General features: G+C 42.8%; 1 protein-coding gene across 1 annotated transcript in view; it reads right to left on the minus strand.

The window, feature by feature from the left end:
• The window catches only part of LOC117351380, a 65,850-nt gene that overhangs the window by 19,408 nt on the left and 34,034 nt on the right, over positions 1-12,408 (minus strand). Inside the window, exons 11-14 of the mRNA XM_033926606.1 lie at positions 7,662-7,720; positions 5,316-5,444; positions 2,558-2,672; positions 494-607 (exon numbers count right to left, since the gene is read on the minus strand). Coding sequence (XP_033782497.1) covers positions 494-607; positions 2,558-2,672; positions 5,316-5,444; positions 7,662-7,720 — 417 coding nt within the window. The remainder of the gene's footprint in view (positions 1-493; positions 608-2,557; positions 2,673-5,315; positions 5,445-7,661; positions 7,721-12,408) is intronic.

Raw genomic sequence — 12,408 nt, forward strand, 5'->3', positions numbered from 1 at the left:
GCTTAGCAGAGTGGAATAACAATGTGAAGGGTCATTAGGGTTGGTGCAAAATGCCGACTTTGAATGTCAAGGAGCGAGTAATCTCCATGCCTTAGTACGTGCCAGAGCTGAGTTAGGCAGGTCTATGTTTATGACACAAGAGAGGTTCACGCGAGGTCTGTTATGTTGTGTTTCTATGTATCAAAGAAGTTTAATTGATCTCTATTGTGCTCATGTTCTATAAGTAAATGGGAGATGGGAATTGCGCCAAGGAGAAGGTAAAACTCTACTTTTTGTTGATATATGTACGCTTATATAGAATAGGTGATGTGTGTGTGAGGTGGGGCTGTGGGTAGGGTTGATGGCAAACAGTGCTTTGGTATCTGTTGATCTGATGGGGAGTGAATGTCCACGGGATATTTTTCTTCTAAAAGGAAAGCCAGGAACTTAAAAATGTTTGTCTATGCAATTGATATTACTCTCAGCCTAACAGAGCCATAACGCAGTGAGTTACCTGGCTGCCTGCGATCTTGAAGGAAAACGTCTTGGTTTGTTGATATATGCCTCTCTTTGTCTTTTTGCACCACCAATTTGAGAATGCTTCTGGCAGCAGTCAGCCAAAAATCCTCTGAAGGGGAAACACTGAAGAATTAGCTACCGACAGTCAACAAACTCATCGGTGAAATACTCTCTTCTTCAACCACATCACAACTTTCCTACACTCAGAACTTGCAGCCTCTCGGGCTCAAAGCTAATGTTGTTTTCTCTTGCATTAATGTTGTCCTAGTATCCTTTGATGATACTAGAAATAATGGAAATAGAAAAATAATAACTAGTCCCAGGCTTGGATTTAGTACAGGCAACATAGGAAACTGTCTTAGCAGTGGCATAGTAAAAGGGGGAGGGGGCCACTTTGGTGAGGGCACAGGCACCCGTCTTCCTCTCCATCCCCTTCCACGGCCATGCACATGCACCGCTTCCATTTTCCAATACTGCCGTAACATTCCTGGTGTGAGCAGCAACCCCCCCCCCCAACCTGCCAGCATTGGCTCTTCCTCTGACGTCACTTCCTGGACCCACACCTAGGAAGTGACATCAAAGAAGAGCTGACACTAGTGCGACAGCAGGTTGGGGATTACTGCTCGCGCCAGGGATGTTGCAGAGGTACGGGGGGCAGGGAAGGAGTGTGTGGAGGTGGGAGTTGGAGAAGAGGGAAGGGGAGGGGTGCCATTGCCCTGGATACCTCTCAACCTCGCTAGCCTTAGGTGCCAAGTTGTATAGGCACTGGAGGTTGGCACCACTGTTGTGTCTTACTCTGGGCCTGCCTCTGAAGTGCCATTTGGATGATCCTATGGAAAGTATGCTAAACCTCAGTTTTGTGGATTTGTGGTTTTTTGGATTTGGAGGAAAAGTCCATAGTCTATTATTGAGAAAGACATGGGGGGAAGCCACTGCTTGCCCTGGATCGGTAGCACTGAATGTTGCCATTCTTTGGGGTTCCAGGATCTTGCTATTCTTTGAGATTCTGCCTGGAATCTTGATAACTCTTTGGGTTCTAGAATCTTTTGTTACTTTTTGGGATTCGGGAATCTTGCTACTCTTTGGGTTTTGGCCAAGTATTAGTGACCTGGATTGGCCACCGTGAGAAAGGGCTACTAGGCTTGATAGACCATTAGTCTGACCCAATAAGTCTATTCTTATGTTCTTATATCAATATTTATCTATGGACTAAGCTAAAAGAAAGTGAATTTCAGATTTTTGCATGTGATTGAATGGGTCGTCTCCATTGGTCAAATAGACATAGGTATGATAAATGGGTTAGCCCACTTGTCTGTAAGACTATCCTTGCTTTCAGTGTACTTTTATTCAACGATTCTATATTGTAACTTATCGCTGACTGTCCAGCGCCTCTTGTTGTAAACCGCCTCGAACTACCATGGCTTTGGCGGTATATAAGAAAATAAATGATTATTATTATCCTTTGCTTCTGTAGAACAAAATAGGCCTGAGCAAGACAATTCAGCATGGGACCTACCAGTGCTTGTGTGCTGACATGCCCTACAATGACTCTCAGTGGGTAAGGGTTGCCAGATCCCAGGCTATAGTTTCTTTATGGAGATGCTGTAGTTGGGCTCCGATGATCTCGTTCTACGTGACCAACGTCACCATGGCAAAGGTGAGAGAGAACACCAGGCCAGGAGAATAGCTGGACAGGGATTTTTTAAATTTATTTTTAAAACGTATCCATCGCCTAAAACTTAGTCCGTTTCCATGAAATTAAAATTCATAAAATAAATGGCCAACAAATCATAACATACAAAATATATATATATATATATTGCCCACAGGCTAATAAATTCCTTCCATCTATCCACTTTTACAGTTACATAAATGCTTTTACAAAAGTTGAGTTTTCAGGAGAGGTGAGCCATCTCTCTTCCCCCCCCACCCCCACCCCCACCCCAGATGTCCACGGGCATTCACAATTCAAATCTGGCCCTGACTACTGACAGGTTTACATATGCTTTGTTAGGTACCAAAGATACAACATGTAAGTTCAGAGAATGTCCTTTCTTACCAATAAATGCTTGTTTCTCGTCCTCAGCACCTAGCCTGTAGCATCGGGGGAAAAAGGTGTCGGCGTCGGCTTCATCAAACCAGTGCAGATTCCGCAAATTGAGACACAGTCCCACCTTGATAGAACAATTCAGCTTAACATCAGATTCCTCCCTGAACATTTCTGACTAATCCATATTCTCCACAGGGCGCCTAAAGTTAAGCAATATAATGCTGTTTGCCAAGTGCAAATTCTATAAGGATAATAATGTGCCTAATTGTTTTTATAGAATACTAGTGCAAAGCCATAGCAACCCACCAACATTTAGGTCCACTGCTTCCACCATGTGAATGGCTGGTGTAAATGCTACAACTTGGCTGCTCAGGGGTGATATAATAGAGGTCTGTAAAATAATGAGTGGAGTGGAAAGGGTAGATGTGAATCACTTGTTTACTCTTTCCAAAAGTACTAGGACTAGGGGGCATGCGATAATGCTACTAAGTAGTAGATTTAAAACAAACCGGAGAAAATATTTCTTCACACAATGTGGAATGAAGCTCTGAAATTCTTTGCAGAGAATGTGGTGAAATCAGTTAGCTTAGCAGGGTTTAAAAAAGGCTTGGATAATTTCCTAAAAGAGAAGTCTGTAGGCCATTATTGAGATGGTTTGGGGAAATCCACAAATTCCTAGGATAAGCAGCATAAAATCTGTTTTTCTACTTAGGATCTAGCTAGGTACTTGGGACCTAGGTTGGCCACTGTTGGAAACAGGATAGTGGGCTTGATAGACCATTGGTCTGATCCAATATGGCAACTCTTACGTTTTTATATGAGCCAAGTATAGGGCAATCAAGCCATTGTGACATCACTGATGAAGTTGGCTCTTAGGCATTGGTGGAATGAGGCATTATGACATCACATTCTCAGCTCTGGAATGTTGCTGCTCTTTGGGTTTCTGCCTGGTACTTGGGACCTGGGTTGGCCACTGCTGGAAACAGGATATGGGCATGATGGACCTTCGGTCTGTCCCAGGATGGCAATTCTTATTTTCTTATTCTAGAAGCTTAGGAGTAAATTCTATATATGTTGCCTGAAAAATTGGCGATGAAAAGGCCAGCATTTAGTACAGCTCTATAAACCACCTCCAGAGCTAGGTGTAGTTTATTGAATCATGTGTAGCACCTGTCCACATGACAAACATTTGGGCACCAGCATTTATGCCAATGACAACAGGGCCTAAATGACTAGGAGCCAGATTCTCTGAGCTCTGATACCACGGTAAAAAAAAAAAAATACCTCGGTGGGAGTGATTTTTGTTTTACTGGCGATATTCAACATAATAGCATGCAAATTACATGCATAGGTGCTTAAAATCGCTGGTGAAAGGGGAGGAGCTGTGCTCAGAAGAAAAATTGCTAGCCCAGCTCCTCCTCCTGCCTGCCTACCTATCAAAAAAAAGCAGCCCCTGCTCTCCCTGCCTGAACCGGTAAGCAGAGAGATCAAAGGCTGCTTTTTTTAAATGGGCACAACTGTTGTGTGTGCACAACATACAAACTTAAAAGCTGTGCCTTTAAAAAAAACAACACCCCTCTCCCCAGCAAGCTCCATCTTCCCATCTCCATCCCCCCCCCCCGGTACCCCAACAGTAAGATCCCTCCACCAGCAGCAAGCTCCCCTCGACAGCCCCCCACCACCAAGCTTGATGGTCTAGTGAGCTATTTTCCCCTCTGACCCCCCCCCATACCTTTTTTAGAAGACCATCAGAAGGGATGTTCACTCCCTCCTGCCGGCAGGCCAACCTCTTCAAGATGGCAGGCGTCTGAGTCAATCAGGCCTTCGGCACCTCCCTCTGTATCCAGGATACTGAGGGAGAAGCCTAAGGCCCTGATTGGTCAAGCCAATCCTGCCATTTTTGAGGGGTTCAGTGGGGGGGATGGTGGCTGGGAGGTGCCTGGCACGGGGTGGGGGCTTTTTTTTCTTTTTGTTATGGGACAGATTGTGCGTATGTAACACACAAACATTTGTGCCATTAAAAACAACAACCAGGAAGCCCTAACCTAAGCTTCACCTGTCACTGCTATTAGGGCTTTGCACATGTGTCAATTGCTCACTGAGCGATTGATCGGTCATGTTTGCATGCAAACTTGATAGCACATCAATCGCTGCTGGAGAATCAGCCAGAAAATCGGCCAACAGCGATCAAGTTGGTATCTTTTAGTGCAGGGGTAGGGAACTCCGTTCCTCGAGAGCCGTATGCCAGTCGGGTTTTCAGGATTTCCCCAATGAATATGCATTGAAAGCAGTGCATGCAAATAGATCTCATGCAGATTCATTGGGGAAATCCTGAAAACCCGACTGGAATACGGCTCTCGAGGACCGGAGTACCCTACCCCTATTTTATTGCATCTAGCCCTAAATGCACTTACACGCATAACTGCAACTTAATATCAATTAACTCCAATTATCACTGGTGACTAATTTTCCGAATAATAAGTGTATTCTATAACCCACGTGTGCAATTTAGCGTGCCATGCATAGAAATGTGCATGAAAGATTATGGAATCAAGCGGATAATATAAAAAGCAATGGACACACTTTATAAGGACCACCAACACTGCCTAGGATAGGGGGTACATCTACAATAGCATCTCCTTCTTTTCTTATCATGTATATTAGCCCCCTACTGCAGCCAACAAACTCTTAGAACAAGTTAGCAAAACCTACTTAGCATACCCATGTTTAGACAAATAATCAAGAAACTTGAAACTTCAGCATTCACCTTGGTTGTGAATGATCCGGCCTTAGCATAATGGTTTGTCATCTGCTCCTTTCGTAGGCATCTACAATCGACTGCATCTCGACGTGTTGTCCAGAAAAAATAGACTATTTCATTTTTAAGAAGACGAGACTGAAATTTAAAAAGCGGTAAAGGACATCAGTAGCAGATTCTCGGCCAGGTAGGGCTAGAAAATAAGGAATGTATAAGAAATTTATTTATTTACAATTATTTGTAGCCCACCTATCTACAAGGCTAGGCGGGGACAAATGTAAACATGCACAATGAGCAAATAACAAACAATAAAATACAATCTCAGTACACATTAAACCCCCCCCCCAAAAAAAAAAAATATTATAAAACATCTGAGCATCTTTACATAATCATAAAATTCATCTTCAAAAAGAAATATATGCAAAGCTTTTCCAGGGGTACTTAGAATAATTTATTTTTAAACATGAATAAAACCCTCATCTTTGGGCAGGCAGGTGATGAGACTGCACCAGACCATGTAGACTTACAGACGACCCTGTAGCTTAATTTGAGGTAGAGAATGACACGGGGACAAATTTTTCCCTGTCCCCGCGGGAACTCATTTTCCCATCCCATCATAGCGAGTTCTTTTCCTGTCCCATTCCTGTAAGCTCTGTTCTCATCTGCACAAGCCACAAACACTTTAAAATCCTGCAGTTAAGGTAGAACTTACAGGAATGGGGCAGGGACAGTGACAAAACTCATGGGAACGGGACAGGTGACGTGCATAGGAAGTGATGTCAGAGGGAGAGCCAACAGGGTCGCGAGGAGCATGTTGTTGACTGCCGTGAGCAACAACTTCAACTAGAAGTATGGGAGAAGGGAAGGGGCACACATGGCAGGTGGGATCGGGGAAGGAGCAGGGGGCGGAGATGGTGGACACTTCTCACCCTCGCTATGCCACTGGTTGTGTGTGTCAGAATAAAGATCTTACACTGAAAATGGAAGTAAACATGATTCAAGTCTACAAAATCCCGAATTGACGTCAGATGGGGAAGGTTGGTTGGCCCGGCGCTTCAGTGTCCTCTTTACAACGGCAGCCTGTTTCCTGATGGCGGCAGCGGTGGCGGCCTGTTCCCGGATGGCGGCGGCAGTGGCTTGGGGGAGAGCAGGGAGACGGACAGAAATGGGGCATGGAGAGAGAAAGACAGGGAGACAGACAGAAAGGGGGCATGGAGAGAGAAAGACAGACATACAGAAATAAAGGGGGGGCAGGGAGACAAAAAGAAAGGGGCAGGGAGACAGAAAGAAAGATGGAGAGAAAGAAAGGGGAGGAGGGCAGGGAGAGAGGAAGAAAAAGTTGGGGGAGGGAATGAGATCTGGAGGAGAGGAAGCATACAGGAGGCTGAAAGAAGGGAAGAAATATTGGATGCACAGTCAGAAGAAGAAAGTGCAACCAGAGACTCATGAAATCACCAGACCACAAAGGTAGGAAAAATGATTTTATTTTCAATTTAGTGATCAAAATGTGTACGTTTTGAGAATTTTTATCTGCTGTCTATATTTTGCACTATGGCCCCCTTTTACTAAACCGCAATAGCGTTTTTTAGCACAGGGAGCCTATGAGCATCGAGAGCAGCGCAGGACATTCAGCACAGCTCCCTGAGCTAAAAACCGCTATCACGGTTTAGTAAAAAGGGAGGGGGTATATTTGTCTATTTTTTGTATAGTTGTTACTGAGGAGACATTGCGTAAAGTCAGCTGCTTTGACCTCTTTGAAAACCCGCGGAATATAAATGATAATTAACATATTCTCTGCGTACAGTGTGCTTTGTGTTTTATAAAATTTTATTGTTGGAACATCATTTTGACTTGGTCAGTTTGAAAGTAGCTCGCAAGCCCAAAAAGTGTGGGCACCCCTGCTCTAACCCTTCTCTTGCAGCCCTCTCAAATCAAGGCCCAGCCCAATGTTTCTGCTAGTGGCAGTCTTGTGGTACTACCGCAAGGTTTGTTTCCATTTCAGGGCAAAGAAACTTTTATTTGGGGAGAACCGCAAGAGGGGATTAGATTGGGGGGGAGGGAAGGATGCTCTGACCACATCTATTTGGTACAGCAGCTGGTCCCTTTAAGATGCTTCCAAGTGGTATAATAACAAGCTTTGTGCTGGGGTTATTTTACTGACTATAATGTGGCTTGCAGTGTGCACGTGAAGCCACTTTATAGTATTTAAATAGCAATGAACTATACCACCTAACTAATGCTGCATTACAGCATTGTAACTTATTATTGAAGAGCAAATAAAACAGTTTAGTGCCCTAAGTCAGGACTCTTTATCATGCAAATAACACCAAGGAGTACAAGAATGTAATAACTAACCATGAGATTATAAATTCCATCTGGATCATCTCTTTCATCATCTTCCTCACCATCGTCATCTAAGGTAGAGAGTTTATGGTCAGGTTTACATATGGCTGTCTTAAAAATCTCCAGAGGTATTTCAGACCTACAGTATACCTAGGGGCCAGCCCAAGGGTTTCTAATGCTCTAGGTCAGGGGTAGGCAATTCCGGTCCTCGAGAGCCGGAGCAAGGTCAGGTTTTCAGGATATCCACAATGAATATGTACGAGGTAGATTTGCATGCACTGCCTCCTTGAGATGGAAATCTATCTCGTGCATATTTATTGTGGATATCCTGAAAACCTGACCTGGCTCCGGCTCTTGAGGACTGGAATTGCCTACCACTGCCCTAGGTGAACTTTTAGCCATGTACTCCGCCCTAAGAGCAGCTCAAGCCCTGATCCCTCCCCTTCCCCCCTATGTCCAGCATCTTCTCCTCCCTTCCCCTGTGTCCAGCATCTCATAAGAATAACCATACTAGGTCAGAACAATGGTCCATCTAGCCCAGTGTCCTGCTTCCAATGATGGCCAGTCCAGGTCACAAGATCCTGGCAGAATCCCAACGAGCAGCAACATTCCATACTACTGATCCTAGGATTAAGTAGTGGATTTCCCCATGTCCATCTTGTGGACTTTTTCTCCAGGAACTTGTCCAAACCTTTTTTTTTTTTAATTCAGATATGCTAACTGCTGTTATCACATCCTATTAGTTTTAAAAGTATTACCATGTAACTACATGGAGTGTTCCCTAGTCTTTGTACTTTTGAAAGAGTAAAAAATAAATTTATATTTATATGTCCTTTTGCACTCAGGATTTTGTATATTCTATCATATCTTCCCTCAGCCATTTCTTCTCTAAACTGAAGAGCCCTGACTGCACCACTCTAGAAATCAAACCCATAGTAAAAGTGAGCTAAGTAAAGGACAATGAAGCTATTGTGACATCACTGATGAGGTTGGCTCCTAGGCATTGGTGGAATGAGGCATTATGATGTCACAATACCAGCTCTTGTCTGGTTATCAGAGGCTGAAACTTTTCACACTATCTATTTATTCAGTTTTCTATACTGTTCTCCCAAGTAGAGAATGACACAGGGACAAATTTTTCCCCGCCCCCTCAGGAACTCATTTTCCTGCCCTGTCCCGGCGAGTTCTTTTTCTGTCCCTGCCTCATTCCTGCAAGCTCCGTCCTCATCTGCACAAGCCTCAAACACCTTAAATCATAAGTGTTCGAGGCTTGTGCGGTTAAGGCAGAGCTTACAGGAATGTGTCAGGGACAGTGACAAAACTCGAGGGGTCGGGATGGGAAAATTGAAATCCTACGGGGACAAATTTGTCCCCGTGTCATTCTCTACCCTAATCTTTTAAGCCTTTCCTCATATAAGAGGAGTTCCAGTCCTTTAATAATTTTGGTTGCCCTTCTTTGAATCTTTTCCAATTCTGGTATATCTTTTTTGAGATAAGGTGACCAGAATTGCACACAATTCTCATAGTGAAGTCTCATCTTCCCCATCTGTAGCCCTCCCAAAGCGTCCAGCATCTCATCTTTTCTTCCCCTGCCCCTTGTCCAGCATCATCTCTCTTTGCTCCCCACATGTCCAGCATCTCATGTCAAGTTTTTCATTTATTTATTTAAAATTTTATGTTCACGCATTGTCAAATATTTCAAAGGACAATACAATACATGGACAAAATTTCCCTTTCTCTATCCTCTCCATGTCCCAAATCTCATTTCTCTTTATCCCTCCATGTGCCTAGCATCGCATCTCTCTTTAACCCATGTCCAATGTATCCCCCCAGTTCCCTTTCCCCCACTGTGATCCATGTGCTGGAAATGGCAGTATATCTATCAATCAATCAATAAATAAACTTCTATCACCACTGATAGACATATGCAGCGCTGTACATCAACACATTTAAACATAAACATCGTGTCCGCCTCCAATGGGTGAGATATGGCAGGGCTTGAGCACGGGCCTGTACTGGAAGGTTTTGCTGCACAAGAGCCATGCCACCACTCCCCAAATTCTGCTACCTAAGTGGACACCTAGTCAGCCTGCTGACAGGACCAACCTTGAGGAAGATTCACTTAGTATTTTAGCCCTTTCATTATTTCCCTTTCACTTTGCCACTGTTGGAAGCTAGATGGACCTTTGGTCTGACCTAATAGGGGAATTCTAAAGTTATGCTCACTTTTCGTTCTGAAATCTCACTCTTCCTAGGATCCAGCAATTGTGGATCTGACACCACAGGAACCTTAGTGAGCTGGGCTTACTCCCTGGACTATGTGTCCACTGGGAGATGGCAGACTGGGAGCAAATGTTGTGCCCATCCATATTTGCGCCAGTGTTTGCAATATGTTTCCAGGCTAGCTCTCTACATTGTATGGAACCTTAGAGACCACACTTCCCCCCAGTAATATGACAGAAAATATTGGCAAGGTCCTGAGCTGTGAACATGAAGTCCTCATCATCTAAAGTCTTCATATTTTAAATTTACACATTTCCTCTCTGATTTTGGACCTATTTCTTTTCTGTTGAAAAGTCCGCAAATACTTCATTTCCCCCCTCTCTTATGATTACTTGGCCTCTCTTAGCTAAAATAGTTATAATCCCTTTAATCTATATCCGGTTATCTGTGTTATCACACCTGCTGCAGCTCATAGAGTTCCTATGAGTGTCGGGAGCAGCGCGGGCCATTCAGTGCGTCTCTCTGCGCTAAAAACTGCTAGTGTAGTTTAATAGAAGAAGGGGTAAGTGAATAGCCCTCGATGGAGACTATGTTGAGAAATATAACTCTTTTTTAAAAAATATTTGTTTAACTTGATTTTTTACTGAACTTTTCAAACCACGCTCGTATGTTCCTCTCTATGCTGTCTATTAAAATGTTTTCATATGTTTTTCAACGGTGCCACTTTGTGTAAAGCCCTTTCCAGGGTTCTATACTATTCTGTAACTAGACATTCAAGATCCCCTTCAAAGTCAAGCTGAGCAAACTCATTTCCCATGGCAGTTAATAAGGTCTCCATCTCAAAAGAAGGTCGAATGAACTTCTTAGTATGGTTTTCCTTAATATTTGTAGAATACACAAATTCAAGGGTGAATTCAATCAAGTAATGGTCTGTCCATAACATGGGAGTAACCTGTGGAACTTCAACTAGACCACACCTCAGTTTTTCTTCAAGAAATACCAAATCTAACATATGTCCTCCTACATGAGTACTTTCATCAATAATTTGAAAAAGTGAAAATGTTTCAACCAACTCTATAAAATAATCATGTTTATAAAGATCACCATCAGCTGGATTGGTCGGGATATTAAAATCTCCCAACATACAGAGACTATCCATATCTAGCTGGAGATTCAAAAGCATTTCAAACAATGTAGACAGGTCAGAACGTAAGTTTTTGGGTGGACTATAGATCACACAGATTGATACATTTGAGTTTGTCACTACCACATATTCTAAACCTGAATCTATCTCTGCAGCAGATAATTTAAATCCCAAATCTGTCTTAAAAAATACAATTACCTCACCTCCACATCAATCTTCCCTGTGTTAGAAACATAGAAATATGACGGCAGATAAAGGCCAAATGGCCCATGTAGTCTGCCCATCCACAGTAACCATTCTCTCTTTCTGTCTCCGAGAGATCCCATGTGCCTATTCCAGACCCTCTTGAATTCAGACACCTCTTCTGGGAGACACTTCCACGCATCTACCACCCTTTCCATTAAAAAGTATTTCCTCAGATTACTCCAGAGCCTGTCACCTCTTAACTTCATCCTATGCCCTCTCATTGTACAGTTTCCTTTCAAATGAAAGAGACTCATTACGTAGGTATTTAAATGTCTCTATCATATCTCCCCTCTCCCACCTTTCCTCCAAAGTATACAAATTGAGAGATTTAAGTCTGTCCACATATGCTTTACCACGAAGACCACGTACCATTTTAGTAACCTTCCTCTGGACCGACTCCATCCTTTTTATATTGTTTTGAAGGTGCGGCCTGCAGAATTGTACACAATATTCTAAATGAGGTCTCACCAGAGTCTTATACAGAGGCATCAATATCTCCTTTTTCTACTGGCCATACCTCTCCCTATGCACCCTAGCGTCCTTCTAGGTTTCGCTGTCACTTTTTTCAACCTGTGTTGACATGTGTACTGCTATAATTGTCCATTGCCTGTATTTCTTCAAAAAGATGGTAAATAAATCCTAATAAATAAAATAAAACTAAACAAGTTGTTTCCTTAATTTTGATTGGTTCATCTCTATAACTGTAGATAGACATCTGTTGATATCAGCTGACAGACATCTATTGTAATATACACTTTATTTATGGACTTTGTTAACTGCCTTTATGAAGAGATTCTGCCAACATAGTATGTACATTCATAAATATAGGGGTCAATCACTCTCTAAATGCACCACTGTCTGTGTAGCATAAGTTCTCGGAGTTTAGGTTACAAGGTTAGCATTTTTTAAATGATCTGTGTTGATTTGATTTTCTGACTGTTGTTTTCATAACAAACCAACACAGTGGAGAAGATGTTGGTGTGCAGAAGATTTTACGATTTGTTGAATAAAATTGCACTATCAACATCTTCCATTGTTCCATTTGGATTGAGGGGGTTTTCTCCTGGTCTTTTTTTGCTGTTGTTTTCATAGCCACATATAACTTGGCTTAAGCTACTACTGAAAAGGCCTAATCTAAGAATTACA

This window comes from Geotrypetes seraphini, chromosome 17 (genome assembly GCF_902459505.1).
Source record: "Geotrypetes seraphini chromosome 17, aGeoSer1.1, whole genome shotgun sequence".
NCBI classification, from domain to species: domain Eukaryota; kingdom Metazoa; phylum Chordata; class Amphibia; order Gymnophiona; family Dermophiidae; genus Geotrypetes; species Geotrypetes seraphini.